The sequence below is a fragment of the Leucopleurus acutus genome (assembly GCF_964270905.1).
Source record: "Leucopleurus acutus genome assembly, chromosome: 11".
NCBI lineage: Eukaryota > Metazoa > Chordata > Mammalia > Artiodactyla > Delphinidae > Leucopleurus > Leucopleurus acutus.
Genome location: NC_139152.1, coordinates 94,273,871 through 94,299,989, shown reverse-complemented (window position 1 = coordinate 94,299,989; position 26,119 = coordinate 94,273,871). Strand labels below are relative to the sequence as shown.

The window sequence follows — 26,119 nt, the reverse complement described above, 5'->3', positions numbered from 1 at the left end:
TTAGGGTTATTGTATCCTTCCAGAACTTTTAAAAAATACATTAGAAATATACAATATAGACATTTAGGGTTATTGTTTTCTTTTTTAATGTGATCAGGATCATACCATAAATATTGTTTTGGAAGCTGCTTTTATTTTTTTCTTATTTATTTATTTATTTTTCACATAAATACCTCTTGGAGATTTTTCAAAGTCAGTGCTGTTGACTGATCCCATTCTTTTCGTAGCTGCATAATATTCGAAAAGTTGGATATGGCATAATTAATTTAACTCTTCCCTATCAATAAGTATTTCAGTGCTATTTTCATCATAGTGAACATGTGAATATTTTTGTACATGTATCTTGGGACTCATTTGCAAATATTTTTGCAAGCTAGAGCCCTAGAAGTGAAATTTAAAATTTTGGTAAATATAGTCAAGTTGCTTTTCACAGAAGTGAAGGCATTCTTCCCTGAAGCGGAAAGGACACCATGAGCTTCTGTTTCCCCTACCCCACTGTCGAACACATTCTAGAATTGAGTTGTAAATAAAAGCAAAATAGACACACACACTATTTGGAATGATTCCATGTAAAAAGCCTTATACCTCTGTATGTGTGCATGAGGGTATAGCACCAGAGGCACAAAATAAGACTGTCAGAGTTTAAGTTCCTGCTGCTTTACTGTTTTCTCACACTGTGGCATCAGGTAAATTATTTAACCTTTATGAGTCTCAGTTTCCTGTAAAATAGTGATAACATTAATAACATACCTGCCTCATAGATGTATTATCTCTGAAAGAACTGGACAAGTTAAGACTCCTGAAAACCCTTAGATCAGTGCCTGGCCCACAAGAAGCACATTATATATGTATAAATGTGTAGGGGAGAGGTCTGGAAGGATGCGTATCAGATGGAGTCAGTTCTGGCAAGGGAGTGGGGTGGAAGGGGGTAAACTGTTTTTACCCTGACTACTTCTGTAATGTTTGGGTATTTTACAACAAGAATGTATTTATATGTCAGTTCTGTGGTTTTTTTAATGATAACTTGAGAACCAGGAAAATGAATGAGATTATTCTCCCAGTAGCAGGATCTGGTGGCTTTTCAAGGCTGCCCAGCATCGGCACAGCTCCTCGGTGTTCTTCATTGCCGCTCAGAACAGGGCCAGGGCTGGCAGGAGCAATCGTGGATCCTCACGTGACCTGGAGGAAGCATCCTTCCTGCTCCTCTGCGCAGGCAGCTGGTCAGACCTGGCAGATGCTGGCTGCCTGTTGCCACCAGAGCCCACCCCTGGGCTACCCTGCCCAACCTCTGCTGGCTGCGGTGTGCCCTGCCCTTTATATATCAGGCCTTGACTGTATGGCTGCTTCTCCCATGTCAGCACCTATAGCCAGGCTCCACGCTGCCCTACCACGTGGCACCTAGCACGTACCTGGTGCATAAGAAGTGTTTAATAGCTGTACTAGCAAATGAGTGAGCCGCCTCCTTCTGAGACCCAGACACCCCCCGCCGACTTCCTCCACGGCCATGTCCTATTTCTATTCCTTCTCCCATGCCCTAAATGTGGGTTCCCCCCAAGACTTTGGCCGTGAACTTGCCTAGCTCTTCTTTCCAGTCTCCTTCCTTTGGGAGCTTGTTCACCCACCGTCACAGCTTCACCATTCACTCCAGCAGTAGGTGTGTTCCTTCCTCTCCCGATAGGCCATTGCCTCTGCAAAGGCCTTCCCTGCACTCTCAGCCCAAGATCAGTGTAGGTGCCCCATCGGAGCGCCCTTCTGGCATCCTGTCCCTCCCCACAGCAGCATCAATCACCTCATAATCACCGGCTTCTCCCTGCTAGTCTCTGAGCCCTCGGAGGGCAGAGATGGGCTTCACTGCTCACGGCTGCATCTTCTCTTGGACACCAGCCCAGCACCTGGCTTTTAGTAGGTGCTCAGGGAAGATTCGCGGAATGAATGATATGTTTGCAAATTCTATCTTCTCACCTGTTTTTCAGTCTCATATTCCCAGCTACCTAGAGCAGTGATACCTAAACCTAGCTGATCATCAGACTCCCCTGGGAGCTTTTTAAAAACTAAAAGTGAAGAGAGCCAGGCACAGGCCTGTGAGCTGTGTGTGCTCTCATCTGAATAGGTACAGAATATCTCTAGAAAGCTGTGCAAGAAACTAAGGGTCTTGGGTGAGCAGTAGGAAGGAGACTTTTTACCGTATTTGATTTTGTATCACGTAAAATATTTATTGTTTTTTAAATTTAAATAGAGAACAACTCAGGGGCCACAATAAACAATTCAGAACCCGATAAGGAATGACGTTTATTCCTTGGATTGGATGTTTATTCCAGATTCTAATGAACCTGTATATCTGAATACTTCCACAGCAAGGCTGGTCATCAGCCAGGTTTGGGAGCTGCCTTCCCAGGGAACAGCCCCAGCTGTAGGTCCTTCCGTCGTCTCAAATGCAAACTCAGGTCTCATCATTCTTGCCCTAAAACTTGCTTTTCCTCCAGCGTTCAACTGTCTTTTCTGTTCTTTCTCTGTGCAAATCTTGTCCATCCTTCCGGGCCCTGACAATATCAGCTACAGTGACATCCTGGCAGGTATCAAAGACATGGCTGTATTGACACACACCCGTCCGATTCATTCATCCATCATGCCTTCTCTAGTATACTTAATTGGAGTGACAGTGTTGATGCATAGGCTTAGCAGTGTGACCCCTTCCCTGACACACACACACACCTGCGCACATTCCAGTACCTTTAGCTCATCGTGCAGGCCGGGGCTGCCGGTTCAGGAGAAAGGTGGGGGAAGGCTGGAGGGGCACTTCACGGTTTATCAAGCTAAGGAGAGATGCCTCATCCCTCGTATTCCCAACACTCGTGCCCCGCCACTTCTGGCCAGTCCTCTGTGACTGCTCCAGCCCATACCGATCTTACTCCTTTGAATCCTAAACATAGCAGTTTAGGACTTAATTGTTCCACGTATGTTGATTTGGTTCTCTGAATAGACTGTAAATTCCTTGAGGGTGGTGAAGACATAATCATACTTTAACTTCGTTACCCAAGCTCAACGCTGGGCTGGTTGACAATCAGTACAACTTGCTGGGTCACTGACATTCATTTTCCTTTCCTCCCTTTTTGGCAGGACTGGGGGTAAGAGGAGTCAGAGATCAAGGGACATCTCTTGAGAGGTCAGGGGTATGATGATTAATAATAATAATAGTTACCCTTTATGGAGCAGCTCCGATCTGAAAGCCTCTGTGCTAGTGTTTCACAGCATATTACATTCTTTATATCTTATCCTTATGAGAGCACTGGGAGGCAGGTATTATTATCCCCCTTTACAGAGGTCAAACAGTAGCTTGTAACCCGTGGAGCCATGATCGGAACCCTGTTCCCAATCCTGTACTCCTCAGGAGCGTAGCCAGGAGGAGGGGCAGGTGAGAGAGCCTGGGGGTGGGGGACACATCGGTGGTGACACTCAGGGGGATGAGGTCAGTGACACAGATGGCCACCAAGGCCCTACCACCTAGTGGGAGACAGCAAGGCCCTGCCACGCACTTTGTTCCAGGCCTTCTGCACACCAGCAGGAGAAATGGCCTGCTCCCTGACCCCTGCCCTCCTCTAAGATTTGCACTAACCCCTAAAACCCCATTTCCTTTTTGGTTTTTAAAGGCAATTGAGAAGTACGAGATGGAGAAGAAGGCTTTAAAAGGAGAGAGAAGTCACGGCAGCTTGGGAGACAAAGGCAAAACTCCTTTCTCATAGCCTTGATGGTGTTTTTGTGGGGTTTGGCTTTTTAGTATCTAAAATGTAATCGAGTAGGAGTCTGGAGTCTCAGATGAGGGTATTTTTAGCCTCTTCTGAAAGAGCCTTTAATCTGACTTCTTGGCATAGGGCAAGAAAGGGGGGAGGGACAACACCATTTCCAGACGACCTGTATGGGACACACTGCACCAGGTGCTTTCATACGTATCCCCCTGTTAAAGGTTCCTAATGCCCCCTACCTGTGAGGCGGGTGCCGTAGAAAGTGTTTTATAGATGAGAGAATAGGCTTGGGGGTAAGGGAACAACTTGCCGAAAGCCACACAGCTTGTCTGCGGCAGGTCCTGGATTCTCCCCAGCCTGACTTCAAAGCCCACGTTTTATTTACTCCTCCTGGCTGCTTCTCTGGCTCAAGCAGTCTAATCAAATGAGGGGAATCTTAGTAAGTCAGCAACCCAGGTGGGATCTAGGGAGACTAATAGTGTGCGTGTCATCTGCTCAGGTTGAATGAAAAATCACAGGTATGATCACCACACAGCAGTGGACAGACCCCATGGTTACTCACATCCTATTTCTCTTCTTCCATACTTCTGCAGAAAAGAGCGAAAGAAAATCTCAGTATATTTGCAAAGGCTCAGAATCCAGGAATGTCAAATCTTTCATTATCAAAAGGGTAAGAGATCTATTGCTAGGTCTGTTTCTGCTGGGCATGGACTAGATTTTATTCCCAGGGAGGGGATACTTGGCACCTGGATGGTGACTACGCAGGAAAATGGCAGAATTCCCTTTTTAGAGAATCTTAAAGTATTTTAATAATGCTGGAATTTCTCATAACGCCTCAAAAAGGTAGAATGAGGAGTGTTCTAGAGGTCATTTGTCTGTTTATTTTTAGAACTCAGAAGATGTTTGCCCTTAGAAACAGTGAGTTCAGATTCAGTTCACACAGCCACTGTGCTGCGCAGCTCCGTGGGGCCCATTCCCACAGCAGTACTGGTTTTGTCGGTCACTGCAGATAGCCCGGGACACTGGCAGTCGGGAACAGTCAGAGGATGTGTCCAGCATCAGGCAGCTTTTCAGTAGCAGAGACCTGCTTCCCTCTCAGATCCTCAGACCTGCGGCCAGGCTCTCTCTGCTGCCTCTGCAACCACAGCCTGGCCCCGCCATACAGCCGCCCCAGTTAAGATCCTCCTAAGCTGGCTCTTTAACTACCCAGCTCGTGTGTATTCAAACCTTGAAATGCTGGGGAACACGTTATCCTTTTTTCACTTTTTAGCCACACAGCATAAGGCCCGATGGTTGACGGTCTGCATTGAAACTGTCATACTACCCATGATGGTGGCTGAGCACATTTAAATGTCCTGTCCAAGGCAGGACAGCTAGTAAATGGGAGAGCTGACATCTGACTCAGAGTCAAAGCAGTTAATCACTGAGTTCTTCCATTGTCAAGGCCATAGCCCAGTTAGAGAGGAGCTCAGTCCCTCAGCATGTTTCCAGTAGGTGCCTTTGGGTGGTGGTAATAGGTTTCCTCTTTCTACTTTTCTGTATTTTTACATTTTTTATAGTCATATTTTATTTTTATTCTAAAAATCCATTTAATATATATGTTAAGAACCATAGGGATGGTTGTATCCTTTGATCTAATAGTGCCATTTTGAGAAATTCATACTAAATAAATAACCCCAAAGGGGTGAACCGTATGCTCCAAGTTACTAATAAATAATATTAATTTGAAGTGATCGGTGAGTAGTTAAAGCAATCTTGTTAACAAGATATATTATGTTAAATGATAAATTTGAAGACAGTGTAACAATGTGAAAAATCTAAAGTTAAGTGGATAAAGCAGGACATAAAAGTGTGTGTGTGCATATACGTATTCTAAAATGATTGAAGTAACATACATATCTGTATACATGTGCTCAAAGCCAGAAAGGGAAAGTGGAAATAATGTATATAGGTGTTTGGTAAGGGGTGCTGCGATCATGAACGCACTCTATAAAACACTCTGTCTATAAGGTTGTTATATTGTCTCCGTGATAAAAAGCAGATACTGTATTGTTTTAAACTGTCAAAATGATAGACCCCATTTTCGTATTCCGCTTTTTTCTTCAGAAAATAGCAGACAAAAATATGCTGGCAGAGCTGTACCAGTATGCACAGTTTGACGTCTCTAAGCCAAACAACCTTCCAAATGGGGTGGACTTCTATGACATGGTGGGCAATGTGATCCAGGCTGAGAGAAACCCCCTTAGTGGCAAGGTAAGGAAAGAGAGCGGCAGCCCCTCTGTGATATCCAGCCAGCCTCACACCAACCTGCGTGGCAGACACGGCGGTCCCAGTTTTACACACCAGGAAACCAAGAGTGGTGGCAATTAAGTTGCTGAGGGCCACACAGTTTGCAAGTGACTGAGCTGAGATTAGACGCCAGGCCCACGTTTCCTCCAAAACCTACATCCTTTCTCCCAGACCTCCGGTCTCCCAACTAACTGCTCTGATCACGTATCCTATTAGCACACCATTTTGAGTTCACACCCTCATGATATATGTTTCTTTATAAATGATATATGTGTTCTGTTGTCAGTCACGATGTTGTATATTGGTAAATTTAATTTCTTTTTTTTCTTAATTAGACATTAGTTAGAATATTTACTTCCCATACCCTGTGGTACCCCTTGGGGTGAGTCACCCACTTGGAGAGCAGTTCACACTGGGTTCCTTAGGAAGGAAGGAAGGGAGAATTCGAAGGCCCTGAAGAACCTGTGTGCGTGTGAGACAACGCTGGCCACTCAGGAGCTGGGGGATAGTTGTGAGGAGGGGTGGAGAGGGGAGGAGGCCCAGAAAATGGTCTCGGCAGCCTTACAGCTGTGCCTCATCGCCCTTCACGACGGCACAACTCCAGGGTCCCCAAAGCAGCTATGACATTGTATCCTCAGCTCCTAACTAGTCACCCTCACCCCCATTCTTGGGACCCAGCTTTGCAGTCTCTTCTGTCTGTACTTCTCACTGCTGCTTCAAACCACACACCCCCCCTCTTTCTCCCTCTCCCTGCCCACCCCCATCTCCTCCTCCCTGTCTCCCTCTCCCTCCTCTGCCTTCTTCTCCCCCTCTTCATGATTTTTCCCTGCTGCCCACTCTTCTGGCTGTGTCTCTACCTCTGTTCCATCTTGCATTCAGACTTCCTAAGAGCAATGATCTGTTTAGGCCAGTCACTGCCCAGTATGACAATGGTGTCTGCTGGATTTCCAGTGCCGGGCTCTGGCGTGGACTGCAGTCAGTAAGCTGCCTTTCACCAGCTGCTGGTCCCCAGGGCAGGCAGTGGTCACCCTGGGATCAGGTACCTGATCCCCTGCTTTCTTTATCAGAGAGGTAGAGGAGCAGCAGGCACTCAGAGCATCACATTCTCTCCAGGACAATGTAAAAAGATGCTCACCACATGGATTCTGTGATAGCAAGGGACTGGAGGGCAGTACATCTTTGGTGGTTAAGTAGCTCTCTGGGCTCCAGTTTCTTCTCCTATAAAATAGGGATAACAGGGCTTCCCTGGTGGCGCAGTGGTTGAGAGTCCGCCTGCCGATGCAGGGGACGCGGGTTCGTGCCCCTGTCCGGGAAGATCCCACATGCCGTGGAGCGGCCGGGCCCGTGAGCCATGGCCGCTGAGCCTGCGCATCCGGAGCCTGCGCTCCGCAACGGGAGGGGCCACAGCAGTGAGAGGCCCACGTACCGCAAAAAAAAAAAAAAATAGGGATAACAATAGTCTCTACCTTGAAGTATTATTGTAAATTAAATAAGATAATATACATAAGCACACTTAGCACAGTGCTTAGTAAGTCATAATTGCTCAAAAAATGATAGTTTTTATTATCAATGTTATTAGAAAAGTTTAATGATCAATAATAGAAGAACAGTACAGTCATTTTTGGTTTATACATGATGGACTACTTAGCCACTACAATGAATATTTATGAAGAGTGTATTTTAACATGCTATGCTATGTTGTTAAATGAAAAACATCGGTATATAAAATTGCAGTACAATGTTACATAAGCACACACAGGAAAATCTGGGGTGAAACCATACATAAACTAGCATTCATACACTAGCATACATACACTAGCATTCTCTGAGTAATAACATTGTAGTTTTTTAAAAAAAATTTTATTGAAACATAGTTTATTTACAATGTTGTGTTAGTTTCAGGTGTACAAGATTATAGGTTTTTTTCTTCTTCCTTTTTATATAATTTAAAAATGGAAGAAAGACCTTTGGAAATGGATGGGGTGTTTCACAGACCCGCCGTTCCTGTGAGACCTTCCAGCACCTCTGCTGCCCCTGACAGGCCCGCTGGCCCAGCCACATGTGCTCTTGCTCCATTTGCTGTGTGGGTGGCCCCCAGGACAGTGACTACGATGCTACTTAATGTCCCATTTTTTAGGTCCCCTGGGGAATGTTTTCCTGAGACCTTAATCCCAAGAAAAACTGTGCATCTACGGGAATGCTTTTAGTCTTATAACTGATGCTGGTTCCTGCTTTTCTTTGGCTCCCAGGAAACCCAAGGCAGATATGTGCCCTGGCTTTAAAAGGACCCTCTTCCATCCTGCTCGGGGGCCATCCCAAATTTTACTTGCCTCCTCCTGGGATTCCTTCTCTCAAATGTCTGTTTACCTGTGAACACCTTCAGGGCAGGGACTCTCCATTAACATCCATTAACACCTAGGTGCTCGATAAATATCTGTTGAAGAGCTGAAATGAAATCCTTTTGAAAGGAAGCAGGAGCGTGAATAAATAAACAATAAAGAACTAGCACACTCTTAACAAGTGTTGCCTAAGTGCCCGGCACTGTTCTAAGTGAGTATGTATGCTTTGCGTGTGTGTCACTCATTCATTTAACCCTCATAGCAGTCCTGGAGGTAGGGACTGTCGTCATCATCATCTCCATTTCCCAGATGAGGAAATTGAGCACAGACAGTTTCAGTAACATTGCTCAGGGTCACGCAGCTAATAAGCTTAAGAGCTGGATTAGAATCCAGGCCGTGCGGTAGCAGTCTGTGCTCTCCACCTCTCTGACGATACTGCCTCTCTAAGGAAACATGAGGAATGGCGGAAAAGACAAAGCCAAGAGCAGGGCTCAGAGAGCTCCTTGCTAACTAGGGTGGCTTGTGTATCAATGCACCATGCCCTCAGCTTCTGTAGGCTTGAAGGGAGTGCCAAGGAGTCTTGCCCTTTGCATCCAGGATGGGGGCAAGAGAGAGATCTCTGCTCCTCTTAATGGTAAGAGGAGAGGCAGCCTTACCATGTCTCTGGGGCCAGGCTGCCTGCTTTTGAGCCTCCTAGGCTATGTAAGCTTAGGCAAGAATCCTGACCTTTCGACCCTCATTTTTCTCTTCTATAAATTGGGGATAACAGTTCCATCAACCAGCACCAACCGCAGAGATGGATGATGAAAAATAAAGTGAGATAAACAATGAACGGCATAGCTCAGTGCCTGATACATGGCAAGCATTCACCAAATGTTACATATTATTGTGGTAGCAGCTTTGGAGTCAGGGAAGGTTCAAGACCCAGTTTAGGACAATGAAGCCTGAATTTTCTGCCTCTCTGAGTTCACTGATAATTCTGTTCCAATTTTAGAACTCCATATGCTTACTGCTAACTCAGCAGGATTTCATGGTCCAGTGATTTGCATCTGTATAATATCTATGTTTGTTGATACTGATTATTATTGAATGAACACAGATGACAGCATGGAGCAACTGCCTAGAGTTATGGGTTCCGATCCTGGCTCTGCCACTTGCTGGCTGTGTTACTTTGGGCAAGAGACTTCAGCAATATATTTATTTTGGCCGCGCCACGTGGCTTGCAGGATCTTAGTTCCCCCACCAGGGATCAAACCCGTGCCCTCAACAGTGAAAACGCAGAGTCCTAACCTCTGGACCTCCAGGGATTCCTGTGACTTCATCAGTTTAGTCCTCAGTTTCCTCATCTGTGAAATGGAGATAATAACACATGCCTTGTATGATTATTGTAAGGGTTAAATGAGAACATGTAAAAACACCTGGCAAGGTAAATAGTTGGCACTCACTGAAAGGTTAGGTGGGTTTTTTTTTTTAAGTTGACCCCAAAGTGTGTTGACTCCAAAGACATCTGGCGGGGAGGTGGTGTGATTAATGACAGTAACAAGCCATGGAACATAGGTGGAAAAGCAGGTTTTGAGTGGAGATGATTATGAATCTGGCTGTGGCTCCAGGTAAATTTCAAAGAATAAATAAGTAAATAAATAAACAATAACAATAGCAATAATCATGTGAATTTTGTTTCTTTTCAAGTCTTTCTGTTCAGATAGAGAATTAGAGCAGTTTCTCTGTTCTCCTTCTGTAAGAGCCATGTGGCTGGATAGCTTCTGGTGGATCTTTCATGAAAGGTACCAGGTAAATGCAAATCCGATGGCTTCTCTCCCTCACTTAAGTTATTTTTCTGTGGCACAAACCCCAGCCTCTTTAACGTGGGCTGTAAGCCCTTCTGATTCCACGGACCGCCCCAGCAGCCTCATCTGTCACACCCTGTCCCTTCCCCACCCATGCCTCGTCCATGCACTCTGGGCTGTAAACATTGCACCACGTCCTGCAGCTCCCCAGAGCATTAAGAACTGGTCTGTGTCACATGGCTGGTCAACGGCAGGGCAGAGAGTAAAGTCAGGACCTCCTGGCCCAGAGTTTGGGTGCTTTCCTCGACATTCTACCTCTCTGTATGTGTTTTATAGATCCTATAAAACAAATCAGTGTAGTATTTCATAAATAATATGAGATTAATTACCTTGAGAATAAGATTCCTAAAAATGAGAGAAATACTTAGTTAAGATTCCCAGTCCTTGGCCGCTTCAACAAGGGGCTCTAGTAATTCCTTCTCCGTTTTTATTCCCGGTAGCCAAAGAAGGAAGTCCAGAACAAGCTGTTCGACCGGATAGCCCAGCACTACGCCTTTCTTTTGTCTTGTGAATCCAGGTCTCACTACGAAGAGGCTCTCTTAAAAGTGAGCATCAATCGCTGTTCAGGAAAAAAAATCACATTGGATAGCTGTTCACTGCTAGTGCCAAGTTAATGCCCTTAACGTGCTTTCCATAAGGGAGTAATTAGTAAGTTGTGATGTATTCATATACTGACTTGTAATGCAGCAGTTACCCAAAATAAGGTAGATCTATATATACTGATAGGGAAGATGTAATGATGTATTTCAAGTGAAAAACAAAACTCCATGTTAGAAAAATTATATGTATATGTATGTGTGCCTATGAGTAGAAAAAAAAGTCTGGAAAAATATTTACCAAACTCATAGCAATGCTTATTATCTCCAGGGAATAAGGTTATAAGAAGCTTCCTTTTATATTTTATTTATTTCTATAGTATTTAAATAAGCATGAGATTTGAAAATTATGAATATACATATGTACTTTTTATATATGTGTGTATGTACATGTATACTAAAAGGGTTGCTAGAAGAAAATATAAGTGAATATTGACATGATTTGGGGGTAGGGAAGGACTTTCTAAATATGACCCCAAGGGTTTAACCATAAGAAGACTGATTTAACTATATAAATTATTTAAATTGCTACAGTCAAAGTTAAAAGGCAAATGAGAAACTATGCAAAAAATACTGGTAGCATATATGCCACACAACATAAAGAAGTCTTACAAATCAATAAGAAAAATGGACCAATGGACAAAGTACATAAACCAGAAATTCACCAGGGAAGAAATAAAAATGGGAGAAAAAGTTCACCTTTGACGATAATCGAGGGAATTCCCTGGTGGTCCAGTGGTTAGGACTCTGCTCTTCCACTGCAGGGGGCGCAGGTTCTATCCCTGGTCGGGGAGCTAAGATCCCGCATGCTGCGTGGTGCGGCCCCCCCCCCCAAAATAATAATAATTGAAAATACAAATTAAAACAATCCTTTGGTACATCTTTTTACCTGCTGGATTGCATAGATTAAAAAATGTAATTCCCAGTGTTATGAAGGACATAGGGAAATGGCACTCAGACAGCCTGAGTGGGAAGTGAATTGGGACAGATGGGCTGAAAGGCACTTACACTAGTTAAGTGTCTGCTTAACAAGTTGCTTAGGCTTTCAGTGTCTCAGTTTCATCACCCATAAAATGAGGATAATAATGCCTCTCTCGTTGAGTTGTCCTGAGTATTAAATGAGATGATGTTTGTAAGGCATCTGACATATCACCCAGCACACGCTAAGCCCCCAATATATAATAGCTGCTATTATTACTCTTATTATACCATCTTCTGGAAGGCATATTTGAATATATAGTAAAAGCTGCTTTCATTTATGCATTCAACAAACTTTTTTATGCATTCAACAAATTTTTGATTGCTTAATATGTGCCAGACACTGAGCTAGCTTAATAAATAAATATAATTATTCTGCATAATTTGTAATGCAAAGTCCTAGAAACAAGACAATATCCACAGATGCTGAATGTTTAAGTAAATTTTGATATGGTCACTCAGCACAATACTATGAAGGTCACTACTGGAAAAAAAAAAATCCCAAAGAGTTTATAGTAACCCGGGGAAGTATTTATGTTGTGATGTTAAATTAATAAGCCAGATATAAATGTATAATTTGACCTTAACCATAGTTAAAAAGGAACAACAGTACTACTTATGCACAGGAAAGGAAAAAAAAAAAAAACAGGAAGTAGGACTTAATATTATCTCTGGGAGACAGCGAGATGGGTATGTCAATGTACTTTGTTATCTTCTGCGCTGATCTTTGGCCAGGTTGTAGAGGGGGCTGAGGCACAGACCGCATGCAGAGGAGCTGGGGGAGGGGGGTTTGCTGGCCAACGTAGCATGGTGTTTGAGGAGTGGTCCCCAGGTAGGGTAAGGGGTCCACCGAGACGTGGGGCAGCTGCAGATAGAAATTGCTTCCCTCGTGAACAGGAAGGCAGCACGGTGTCAGGTAGAGAGTTTTATCACAGGTCCTTTCTGAAGTCAGGGGCTCTTTTCTGGGTGTGGAAATGTCCAGAATATTGCCTGAGCTCTGCTTGCCCCCCAGAGGTTGCCATCACTTCTGAGTAAAGCCCTGTACACCAGCTTCTGCTGCTGCTTCCCTCAGTCCTGGTTCAACACTCACGAATTCAAGTCTGACATCTGTAACACGATGAGCCTCTGGATTTCAGGTGAGAGGTGGCTACTTTCTCCTGGGGAAAGCAATTCCAGAAACACGTCTTCCACCCGAGCCCAGGTAGGTTCCTGTTTGCCATCACACCTCTTCATCGAGGCAGTTGTTCTTTTCTCTCCTTGACAATAAAGAAAGTAAAGTGTGTGGTGAGAGCCTGAGGAGTACTCATGATTCTGCTCCCTCAAACAGTTCTGAGACATTCCTAGTCCCCTTTCGTCCCCAGCTGCATCGGCAGGGAGCAGGTTTCGGCACAGCCCTGTTAGTTAACAATGTGCTGTAGGCCAATGGACCCAGGAACCCAAAAGCACTGTGCTGGCTAGATAAGCCCACCTTCCACCCCCACTGTGACCCCACTTGACCCAACTGTCGTCCCCCTCTCCCTGCAGCACACACAGTGCCAGCTTGATGTTTGCTTGTCAATTACTTTTCAGTCTCCTTCCTCACGTCCCCCATCTCAACCCAGACATCCTCTAAGGTCGTTGAAAGCTGAGAGGTTCCCTGTGTACTAGGTACTGTGCTAAGTAAGCACCTTTCACATTTCCTACTGTGTTGAGGGTCTCCGAGATCAATTCCACATTAGGAGATTCGGTGGAGCTCACAGGTCTCGGCATACAGTTGTGTTTATGGCTAAGACTTATTATTACGATGTAGTAAGGGTACACAGCCAGATCATAAGGGGAAAGACAGGCATTGTTTGGAGGAATTCACATGCAGCCCTCCTCCTCCCGTGAGGAGTTATACAGAGCCCCTCATCCCACTGCAGTGAACACGTGGCAACATGTGTGTGATGTTTCTGCCCAGAAGCCCGTTAGAGAAACAGCGCCCAAGGGTTTTACTGTGGGCTGGTCATGGAGGCACCTCTGTCTATCGTGTACCAAAGTTCTAGGGAAGCAGGTGTTTAGCATCAGCTACATTGTTACATAAACAGTCTAGGCGCAGTGAGTCACTCGTCAGCTAGGGAATAAAATTTCCCCCAGCTTTATTGAGATATAATTAACATAGGACACTATGGAAGTTTAAGGTGTACAGTATGATAATTTGATACACGTATATATTGTGAAGTTTTTACCACAAGCAGGTGAGTTAACACATCCTTCACCTCACATAATCCCCATCATGTTGTTGTTTTATGGTGAACATTTAAGATTTACTCTCAGGACTTCCCTGGTGGCACAGTGGTTAAGTATCCACCTGCCAATGCAGGGCACAAGGGTTCGAGCCCTGGTCCGGGAAGATCCCATATGCTGCAGAGCAGCTAAGCCCGTACGCCACAACTACTGAGCCCTCATGCCACAACTACTGAAGACCATGCACCTAGAGCCCATGCTCCACAACAAGAGAAGCCCCCGCTCGCCACAACTAGAGAAGGCCTGCGTGCAGCAACAAAGACTCAACACAGGCAAAAATAAATAACTAAAATAGATACACTAAAAAAAAAAAAAATAAATAAAAAGATTTACTCAGAGCAACTTTCAAGTGTACAATACAGTGTTATTAACTGTAGTCACCGTGCTGTCCATTACATCCCTGGAACTTGTTCCTTCTGTAACTGCAAGTTTGTACCCTTTGCCCCACATCTCCTGATTTTCCCCACCCACAGCCCCTGGCAACCACTGTTCTACTCTCTGCTTGTATGAGTTTGGCTGTTTTAGATTACACACACATAAGTGAGATCATACAGTATTTGTCTTTCTCTCTGAGCCTTATTTCACTTAGCAAAATGTCCTCAGGGCCCATCCATATTGTCACAAATGGCAGGATTTCCTTCCTTTTTATTGCTGAATAATGTTCTATTGTGTATACATGCCATAGTTTCTTTACCCATTCATTTGTGAGTGGACAGTTAGGTTGTTTCCAGGTCTTGGCTATTGTGAATAACGCTGCAGTGAACATGAGCGTGCAGATATTCCTTTGAGATAGTGATTTCATTTCCTTTGGCTGTATATCCAGAAGTGAGATTCCTGGATCATATGGTACTTCTATTTTTAATTTTTTGAGGGACTTCTATACTGCTTCCATAGTGGCGGTTCCAACTTACATTCCTATCAACAGTACACAAGAGTTTCCTTTTTTCTCACAACCTCGCCAGCATTTGTCGTCTCTTGTCTTTTTGACAATAGCTGTTTTAATAGGTGAGAGGTGATAATCTTATACTGGTTTTGATTTGCATTTCCCTGATGATTAGTGATGTTGAGCACCTTTTCATGTACTTGTTGGTCATTTGTATGTCTTCGTTGGAAAAATGTCCGTTCAGATCCTTTCTCTTTCTCTAATTGGACTGTTTGGGGTTTTTTGCTACTGAGTTGTATAAGTTCCTTACAGACTTTGAATATTATCCCCTTATTAGACATATGGTTTGCAAATATTTTCTCCCATTCTGTAGGTTGCCTTTTCATTTTGTTGTTTCTTTTGCTGTGCAGAAGCTTTTTAGTTAAATGTAGTCCCACTTGTTTATTTTTGCTTTTGTTTCTTATGCTTTTGGTATCATACCCTCCAAAATCACTGCCGAGACCAATGTCAGGGAGCTTTTTGCCTGGGTTTTATTCTAGGAGTTTTATGATTTCAGGTCCATTTAAGTCCTTAATCCATTTTGAGTTGTGAATGGTGTAAGGGGTGTCCAGTTTCATTCTTTTGCTTATGAGTATCCAGTTTTCCCAAAACCATTTATTGAAGAGACTATCCTTTGCCCATTGAGTATTCTTGGCTCCTTTGTTAAATATTCGTTGATCATATATGCACGGGTTTATTTCTGGGCTCTCAATTCTGTTTCATTGATCTGTTTTTCTGCTAGTACTATATTGTTTTGATTTTCATAGCTTTGAAATATGTTTATTTATTTATTTTTGTAAATTTATTTATGTTTTTTTGGCTGCATTGGGTCCTCGTTGCTGCATGCAGGCTTTCTCTAGGAACAGCGAGCGGGGGCTACTCTTCGTTGCGGTCCACGGGCTTCTCATTGCCGTGGTTTCTCTGGTTGCAGAGCATGGGCTCTAGGTGCACGGGCTTCAGTAGTTGTGGCATGTGGGCTCAGTAGTTGTGGCTCATGGGCTTAGCTGCTCCGCAGCATGTGGGATCTTCCCGGACCAGAGCTCGAGCCCATGTCCCCTGCATTGGCAGGCGGCTTCTTAACCACTGCGCCACCAGGGAAGCCCCTGTGATATAGTTTAAAAACAGGGAGTGTGGTGCCTCCAGCTTTGTTCTTTTTCAAGATTGCTTTGGCTATTTGGAGTCTTTAGTGGATCCATACAAACTTTAGAATTTTTTTCTATTTCTGTGAAAAATATCATTGGAATTTTGATAGAGATTACATTGAATCTGTAGATGATTTGGGTAGAATGGGCATTTTAACAATATTAGTACTTTTGATCCATGAACATGAGATATTTTTCCATTTATTTGTGTCTTCAGTTTCTTTCGTCAGTGTCTTAGATTTTCAGTGTATAGATCTTTTAATTCCTTGGCTCTAAGTTTACTCCTAAGTATTTTATTGTTTTTGATGTTATTGTAAATGGGGCTGTTTTCTTTATTTCTTTTTCAGATAATTCACCGTTAGTGTATAAAAACACAACTGATTTTGGTATGTTGATTTTATATTCAGTAAAAATGAATTTTACTGAATTCATTTATTAGTTCTAACAGTTTTTGGTGGAATCTTTAGGGTTTTCTATATATAATATCATGTCATCAGCAAACAGATACAGTTTTACTTCTTCCTTTACAATCTGGATACCTTTTATTTCTTTTTCTTGCCTAATTGCTCCAGCAAGGACTTATAGTACTATGTTGAGTATGAGTGATGAGAGTGGGCACCCTTGTCTTGTTCTTTTTATATATATATAAATTTATTTATTTATTTTTGGCTGTGTTGGGTCTTTGTTGCTGTGCGCAGGCTTTCTCTAGTTGGGGAGAGCGGGGGCGGCTCTTTGTTGTGGTGTGCAGGCTTCTCATTGCAGTGGCTTCTCTTGTTGCAGAGCACGGGCTCTAGGTGCGTGGGCTCAGTAGTTGTGGCACATGGGCTCAGTAGTTGTGGCTCACGGGCTCTAGAGCACAGGCTCAGTAGTTGTGGCACACGGACTTAGTTGCTCTGCGGCACGTGGGATCTTCCCGGGCCAGGGCTTGAACCCGTGTCCCCTGCATTGGCAGGCGGATTCTTAACCACTGCGCCACCAGGGAAGCCCAGCAAAGTGTGATAGTGTGTTGAACAAACATTTGCTAAGTGCCTATTTATTGTGTGCCAGGTCCAATACTAAGCCCTGGAGGCACAAAGATGAATCAGACCCAGCCCCTGCCTTCCAGGCAGAGGAGATAGACAGGAAAACTAATAATTACTATGCCTTCACATCTGTGTAGTGTGTCACAGGTTCACACGTCTGTGGTGTGATCTCATCCTCACACTCACGCTGTCAGGAGGGCAGGGTGGGCATCACATCTCCGTTTTCCAGATAAAGAAACCAAAGTCTCATAGAGAGGAAGTGGCTCACTCAAGGCTACAAGGCCAGTACTGGGGGGAGGGAGGAGGGATAATGCTGGAAGCTCAGCCTCCCCGGGACCAGCAGGGGCATCTCAGAGGCCTCTGTCTTCCATTTTCTGCCTCCCTTTCTCTTTTGCAGAAGTTTTCATGATCACTCTTGACTCCCTCTTAGGTATATATCCTTGCCCACACAGCTATAATAGCTGGGACTACTCGAAACTGGATCCGGAGAGATTCCAGAGAGAAGAATTAATGTTGCAGAAAAAAAGTCTGCTGAAGGGTAAGGTGCCAGGTAGGGACTTCTGTCCCCTCTGTCCCCTGCCACACCCAGCTACCATCTAGTCCGGGCTGGGAGGGGCCCTAATACTGAAATCCTCAGGCCTGGTTCTCTCTCACGTACCTCAGACTAGCCTCCAAAATGACTGAAATGTTAATGCTTAGCAACTATAGAGTCAGCACACCAAAAGTGCTGGGATGTGTGGGAATTTTAAAATAGTAGATGTCAGTTATTCAGTGTCTACCATGTGCCAGGCACCAGGTATCCTTTTTTTATATATATATATATATAAATTTATTTTTTAAATTTTTTTATTTTTGGCTGCATTGGGTCTTTGTTGCTGTGTGTGAGCTTTCTCTAGTTGCAGCGAACAGGGCCACTCTTCGTTGCAGTGCGCGGGCTTCTCATTGCGGTGGCTTCTCTTGTTGCGGAGCACAGGCACTAGGCACGCAGGCTTCAGTAGTTGTGGCTGGTGGGCTCTAGAACGCAGGCTCAGTAGTTGTGGCTCACGGGCTTAGTTGCTCCACGGCATGTGGGATCTTCCCGGACCAGGGCTCGAACCCATGTCCCCTGCATTGGCAGGTGGATTCTCAACCACTGCGCCACCAGGGAAGCCCCAGGTATCCTTTTTTTTTTTTTTTTTTTTTCCTGCAGTACGCCGGCCTCTCACTGTTGTGGCCTCTCCCATTGCGGAGCACAGGCTCCGGACGCGCAGGCTCAGCGGCCATGGCTCACGGGCCTAGCTGCTCCGCAGCATGTGGGATCCTCCCGGACCGGGGCACAAACCCATGTCCCCTGCATCGGCAGGCAGACTCTCAACCACTGCACCACCAGGGAAGCCCCCCAGGTATCCTTTCGATTTAATCCTCACAACGGCCAGCTGAAGTACACATTAAATCCACTTCACAGGTGAGGAAACCAGAGTTCAGCGAAGCAACTTGCCCAAAGCCAACTTTCTTTTCGCACTTAACAGACACGTAAAGAGCGCCACGTGCCAGGCACTGTGCTAAATAAACACTGGGAACACGGCATGGAGGCAAGCACAGCCTCCGCTGTGTGGTCTAGTGGGAAGTCGAGGTCAGGCAGTTATCCTACAGTGGACTGGGCACTGGTGACAGGTATACAGGGTGCTGAGGCAGCAGCAGGAGGGGGACCCAGGCCAGCCCTGAGAAGGTCAGTAAGTGACAGGTGAAGCGAAGGACCACTGTGTTCCAGGCAGAGGGGACAGCAAGTGAGAAGACCCAGAGGCGCTGAGGGAACAGAGGCAGTCCTTGTGGCAACAATGAAAGGACCGTGATGGGCAGCCAGCCCGTGGGTGGCTAAACCAGGATTCAACTCAGGACTGTGAAGCCAGGGAGACGCCACCTTGGGTTAGGATAAATTTACATCCTCCAGCTGGGGGCTGTCTGCCCCTTTTTATGGGGCACCCCAGGGATGCAGCAAAGCCTTGTCTGTAATGGTCAGTAGGCCCCAGGGGGCAGACAACATCTGGCTAATCAAACCCCTGTAGCAACATCTAGGACCCTTTGGAGGGGATAGGAGTGAGGAGAGTTTTTTTTTTCTTAAATATGGTGAAAACGGTTCATACTGTCAAAGAGCATGTATCTGAGCACATAGCAGTAATCTGAATAAAATAATGCTAATGCACACGTCGTTCTCTGCACCAGCCACTGTTTGACTTGTGTCATTCCACACCGCAGCTTTTTGAGAAATCCTTTCACCTCCATCTTACAGCAAGAATTGAGGTGCAGAGAGGCTCGTGTGCCCAGGGTTTTCCAGCACAGTTGGGGAGCCAGGCTTTTGTCCAGATAGGCTAATCAGTCTCCTGCTTCGGTCAGTCTGGCCTCTCTGACCAGTTAAACCATTCCCCTCCCTCAGTCTAACGCCCTCGGGGAAAGCAAGGGTGCTCGGCAGGAAGGAGGGACCTCCTAATAGGCAGTGCTGTCTCACCGTGGTGAGCTTCCTATCCCTGGAGGGCCCTGGTAGAGCTGCCGCATGCTGCCTAAAAGGTTCCGTGTTGGGTGGGAAGTTGGGTGAGGTGTCCCCTAAAGACCCTCTTTCTGCTGGAAAACTGCAGTTAGGATTGTGGCTAGGATAAACGAGGGTGGGGGAACTGTCCCCAAGGCCATGTTAACTTTCGGTAATTCCTTAGGACACACGCAGGGCTCAGTGTGTAGTCGTACTCACCGCTGTGATCTATTGCAGCGAAAGGACACAAAGCAAAATCTGCAAAGGGAAAAGACAGGGCTTCCCTGGTGGCGCAGTGGTTGAGAGTCCGCCTGCCGATGCAGGGGACGCAGGTTCGTGCCCCGGTCCGGGAAGATCCCACATGCCGCGGAGCGGCTGGGCCCATGAGCCATGGCCACTGAGCCTGCGCGTCCGGAGTCCGTGCTCCACAACGGGAGAGGCCACAACAGTGAGAGGCCTGCGTACCGCAAAAAATAAATTAATTAATTAAATAAAGGGAAAAGACACGTGGAGCAAAGTCCAGTAAAACCAGGAACAAGCTTGCAAGAGTCCTTTCCTGCAGAGTCACACAGGACCCACTTTAATTCCCCCAGTGAGTTGTGACAACACGTGTGAAATGTTGCCTGTCAGAGGAGCTCGTTAGGGACCCAGTGCCCAGGGTTTTCCTGGGTGCTGATCACATAGGCGCTCCCCTGTGTGGTCACATACCCAGATTCCAAACTCCCAGAAGGAAAGTGGGTATTCAGCGTAAACCACATTGTTTGCACCGACAGTTTAGGCACAGTGAACCACTCTTATCAGTGGTGGGAGCCCTCCCGAAAGCTACATTCCCAGATGCCAGTCAAGGGCCAAGCTTGCAGTCAGGACTTTTCAAGGACAGTAGCCAGGACTGCTGTGTTAACACTTTTCTGCACAGTTGTGAAGATGGACGTGAAGCCATAAGCAAGATGGAAACTCATGGAAACTCAAGAGCTTTCAAGCACAGTGGGACAGGCCAGGGGGAGACTGGAGCTGGGGTGGCTTCCAGATTCTAAGCAGCTCTAAGCATCTAGCAGCCAGCGTTTGTAGGTGTTCCATTTAGAAGTAAGAAATCGAGAGGAGGATCAGGTCTGTGGAGAAAGGCTATACGTTCAATTTCAGATGATGAATTTGAGGGAAGGATGGGACATCAGGTGGAGATGTCTAAGACATTGTTGGTGATACAGCTAGGGGAGAGATCGGGGCTGGGACTCCCACCTGAGGATTTATTCAGATACATGTGTTTGTAGAAATTACCTCTAAATGGGAATATCAAAGAAGGGAGGAGACAAGTCGGCTGAGGTCAGAGCCTTGGGGACCTCCTACACGCAGGAGGCGACAGCAAGAGAAATCAGAGGCAGGAGGAGCCCAGAAAGAATAGGGCTGTGGCAGCCAAGGTGGGCTCTCCTGAGGGATGGTCAGTGGTGCCAACTACTGCAGAGCGTACCCCGGAACAAGGCCTAGGAGGAAGCCATGGAATCATACAGTTAGGTTGTTGGTGATCTTTATATATCGGCTTTATTGAAACCTGATTTACATAACATAAAATTAACCCCTTTGAAATGTATAATTCAGTGATTTTTTAGTATATTCACATCACCACTAATTCCAAAACATTCTCATCATCCGCCTCCAAAAAAACCCCTGTTAGTGTACATTGAAACAGCTATTAACATCAGGTGGTAAAAGGCGGGACCCAGATTTCAGGGAAGGTGATACAGAAGTGAAAACAGAGTAGGGAAAGGTGTGCTGGAGGCATTAACAGGGTTGGGGGTAGGAGAGCCACCCTCGTGTAAGCAAACACCATCGCTCTTAGATGCCAGCTGAGAAGAGCGGAAATAGAATGGGTAGAGGAGGAGGGCAGGGCGCTTCAGCATTGCCCTCTCCCGTGAGGCCTCCTCCCTGGGGTAGGTTTCCTGGCTCAGGAGGCAGGCTGCTGGGCCTTCCCCTCTCTGCCCCACGTGGCTCCCGTGGTGTGGCAAAGACCCGCTGCTCTAAGTGTGGTCCGAGGACCAGCAGCATCGGCGTCTCTCTAGATCGACTAAAGCAGAGCCTGCAGTTTGCCAGGGTCTCCCAGGGATCTGTAAGCACATTCCAGTGTGAGAAGTCCTGGTCCAGGGCACAAGGGAAGAGCATACCTGGCAGCCCTTAGGGAAGAGTATGGCTGCAGTTATCAGCTGGAAATTATAAGAGCCACCACTTATTTGTCTAAGCATTTGCAGCTACTGACTCAAAAGGTTTGCTTTCCCAGCAGTCGTCATGGACACACAGGAATTTCAAAGTGAAAAAAACAATCTAACCTGGAAATTGTCTTCAAATTTAATGACATTTCAATGAATATTAAATTTAACACCTTAAGAGGTTGATAGATTGTTACTCTTTTAAGTGTTTAGTCCAACATTTATTCATTTCAGTTGTGCAAAGTTCTGAGTTTTTGTTTTTCTTTTGAAGTCAATGCTTTTTTTGTTTTTTCTTATGGGTTGACTGCTTGCCCTGTGTACTCCCTGCATACATCATTTGCTTTAATTGGCTCATCAGCCCTTCAAGGTAGTTAGCATTCACACCCTTTAACAGGATCAGAGATGTTAGGTAATTTGCCCGAGGTCACTCAGCAGGTGGAATGACCGAGAGGCTCTGCTTTGTCAGAGGCCAGTCCTCTCGCTGTTGCTGTTGCCTCCAGGGAGGGGGGCTGTCTCAAAGCTCCTCCTCTGCAGTGTCACCCCCAAGACAAGAAGGAACTGAAGAACTACTTTTTTTCTCTTCCCTAGGAAGAGAGTTTTCTTTCCGCACTTCTAGGAGATACTCCAGCCAGAAGTCCCCCCAGAGCAAGAAGGTCTGCTGCCCTCAGGTGAGTGTGAGGCACAGACCCAGACCCCTTGGAGCCCCCTAAGCTTCAGTGACTTCCGGTTGGTTCCGCGCCTCTGCACTCCCCGCCCCATCATCTCGGGGAGGGGTCCTGCTAGTCCTCCAGATATACATGGATGAGTGGGGCGCTAAAGGGTAGCCAGAAATGCAAGGACTGGGGGGAGAGAGGAAAGGAAGCAATCTTCAAGTGTAGGCCGCAGCACAGGTGCTTCTGTATCTTCTCCTCCCCAGTGACCCTCATCTCCAGCCTGAACCTGGCCCTCCTCCCCACACCACCTTGTTCCTCTCTGCCCAGTTCCTCTTCCCTGCTGCGTAGCGCCCAGCACCACCACTCCTCTCCCAACACCCCAGGTTGAGCTCCCTTCACTAGTGCAGTAGGCTCCTGTCTCCCTCAGGCTCTCATACCCCGCCCCCCGCCCCCCGCCGCCCCCCCCCCCCCCGCAGTGTTTTCAAAACACAAATCTAATTACATCATCCTGTCACCACCTGGCCCTGCCCTACTCCCCCAGCCCTAAACACGGTCCTCTCAGCCCAAATGAAAAACGCCTTCCAAGCCTCAGAAAGCTTCCTCCTGCCTTGGGGCAGACGGCCCTGCGGGGCCCTGCCATGTCTGGCCAGCCCTGTTGCCACCCTCCCGGACTCTGGGGCTCCTGCTGCAGGGACCTATTTCCTTGTAGACACCACACCCCCTACCTATACCTGGCCTCTGGACCTGCCGTTCCTTTTGTCCCAGGAAAGATCCCTCCACCACTGCCCTCATCATTGTCAGCATCTCCTCCCAGTGGTAGCTCGAAATCATCCAACGCTACCAACCAAGGCCCATTTTTTCCTGATAAATGTCCAGGCAAACTAAGAATGAGGCCTTCCACTGCCTGTTGTCGTAAATGACACCTTACTGGCACACAGTCACAGCTGCTGCTTGATTATTGCCTTTGACTCTGCAGCAGAGTTGAGTGGTTGCTATAGAGAATCAATGGCTTGCAAAGCCGGAAACGTTTACTCTCTGGCTCTTGGCAGAAGTTTGTCGCCCCGTCTCAGGGGACACATACTTATCCTTCCATCTCAGCCGAGGCCCTGGTCCTCAGGGTCGGCTGTCTTGACCCTGGTCTGGATTTGGGTCCTTGTCATCTGTGCTCACATCCCTCTCCTTCAGAGCACTTATGTAGTTATTCGGTCCTGACTCTGATCACGGCGCTCTCCAGAGCTACTCTTTGAGCTCTGGACTGACATCCCCGTTTCTCATGCTTCATTCTTAACAAGTAGCTTATGAGACTCGATCTGCTGTTAGAACAGCCTTCCCCCTTTGTTTGGTGCAAAGTTGGGAGTGTTTCCACCCTGGAACCTTCACCAAAAGGATGTTTGGGATGGGTGGAGGTGTGCCTTTCTTCTGTAAAGTGGGATTAAGGGACACTGCCAACACCTGCACATTCTCAGGATGCTCACTCATAGCAAACAGTAACTAAGGAAACTTGAGGATCTGGAAATGGGTGTTCTTAGAACCGGCAGTCCCACTATTCCTTGGAAAGTCTTCCTGTCCCCACAGGGGTTGATGATCTCTGCCTAGGAGCCTGGTCTCACGGGTTCAGATTCTAGCTGTGCAGACGTAGACAAGTTACTTAACTCTCCTAAGACTTGGTTTCTGCAGGTGTGAAATGAGCACAGTCACAACAGTGCTTTCTTCCTGGCACCACGAAGGTTGCAGCGCACCGACTGTGGCTGGGCTCCCTGTAGGTGCACGGCCACACGTCTCAGCTGGGCACTCAGCCCTGCCCGCCTGCGCTACCGCGCTTCCCCAGCCCGTCCAGGTTCCCACTCCTCCAAAGCCTTGTTCTGTTCCCTTTGCAGAATTCTCCAGCTGCAGTCAGCCCTTCCCACGCGCCCTCCACCCCAGCATCTCCCAGGTAATGTCTTCATTGAGAAATTAGAAGCGGTCAGCAGTAAGGCCCTCGCCTGCCGACCACGAAACAGCCTGCCCCCATCTGTACCTTCGCCGCCTGCCAACCCGGCGCCCCTGGAGGAAGGGCCCTGCCCCCCACCTGTGCTTGGACCTCGCCCCCTCGGCTTCCACTCCTGCACTTGGCACCCTCTTTCCTGCATCATCGTTTTCCCCGCTCTGTTGGATCACTCCCATCGTTGAACTGTCCTGCTCTAGCATCTCTTGCCTTTGCAAAGAAAATCCCCGTTGTCTCTGCACCCCCATTTCTTGCTGCCTTTCCCACAGAATTCCCTTGAAAGACTCGTCTGCACCGGCATCTCCTTTCCTCAGCCACTCCAGTGGGTTCCTGCCCTCCACGTGCCTCTGCACCTTCTCTGGCCAACCTCGCCTGACCCCTAACCTGTTCACTCTTCTGGTCTGTTTCATGTGGTGGGCTGCTCCCATCTCCTTCTCTTTTTTTTTGGCTGCGCTGGGTCTTTGTTGCTGCGCACAGGCTTTCCCTAGTTGCGGCGAGCGGGGGCTACTCTTCGTTGCGGCGCGGGCTTCTCATTGCGGTGGCTTCTCTTGTTGCAGAGCACAGGCTTTAGGTGCACGGGCTTGAGTAGCTGTGGTTCGCAGGCTCTAGAGCACAGGCTCAGTAGTTGTGGCGCACGGGCTTAGTTGCTCCGCGGCAGGTGGGATCTTCCCAGACCAGGGCTCAAACCCGTGTCCCCTGCATTGGCAGGCGGATTCCTAACCACTGCACCACCAGGGAAGTCCCTCACATCTTCTTGAAATGCTTTTTTCTCTTAGCTTCTACATTACCAGACTTTTTCAAGGGTCTTCCTTCCCGGCTGGCTCCCTGTCTCATCAGTCAGGTCTAGCCTGGCTCCTTCCCCTTCTAGCTATATATTCTTCCCAGGTGGTCTCATCTGGTCTGGTGGCTTTAAATACCACGCATATGCCAGTAACACCCAAATCTCCCTCCACGCCCTGGCCTCGCTCGGGACTTAGGCAGGTCTGTCCAGCTGCCCTGTTGGCTTCCCTGGGAGGCTCTCAACTTAGCAAGGGGAGGGGAGAGCACTGGTTCCCAGCCCCGGCGTCACTCCTCTCCTGGCTCGTGGCAGTAGCCTCTTCCTGGGCTCCTTTCCTTCACTCTTAGCCCCAGCCCAGTCGCCACACAGCGACCAGAGTGACCTTTGACAGACAGACACCAGACGAGGTTGTTCCCTGCTCAAACCTCAGCAGCTTCTCCCGTGCCCTTCAAATGAACTCCAGACCCCTTAGCCTGACCTGAACTGCCCTGCAGAATCCAGCCACCATCTCTCTCTCTCCAGCCGCTTCACTTCCATTCCCTCACTGCACTTCCTTCTGCCTCTGGGACGCTCCAGGCCTGTGCCCAGTTGCGTCACTCGCTGTCACCTTTGCCTGGAACGTGCTTTCCTCAGGGTCCCTGAGGGAAGGGCTGGCTCCTTCTTGTCCTTCAGATTCCAATTTTCTGTCATTGCCTTAGTGGTGTCCCTGGCTCCCCGACCACTCTCTGTCATCACATTGCCTGTTATGATTCCCCATACAGTGCTTATCACTCTCTGCTGTTCTTCCTGCAGGATTTATATGTTGTTTAGTATCTGTCTCCCCCTGTTTGAATGTAAACTCCATGAGAACAAGACCTCTTTTC

At 47.0% G+C, this 26,119-nt stretch overlaps 1 protein-coding gene across 1 annotated transcript in view; it reads left to right on the top strand.

Moving 5' to 3' along the window:
* The window catches only part of FAM227A (family with sequence similarity 227 member A), a gene marked incomplete at both ends in the record, with an annotated part of 69,241 nt that overhangs the window by 14,376 nt on the left and 28,746 nt on the right, over positions 1-26,119 (top strand). Inside the window, 5 exons of the mRNA XM_082850464.1 lie at positions 5,847-5,993; positions 10,058-10,159; positions 10,656-10,760; positions 12,802-12,925; positions 17,571-17,690. Of these exons, the coding sequence (XP_082706590.1) occupies positions 5,847-5,993; positions 10,058-10,159; positions 10,656-10,760; positions 12,802-12,925; positions 17,571-17,690 (598 nt within the window). The remainder of the gene's footprint in view (positions 1-5,846; positions 5,994-10,057; positions 10,160-10,655; positions 10,761-12,801; positions 12,926-17,570; positions 17,691-26,119) is intronic.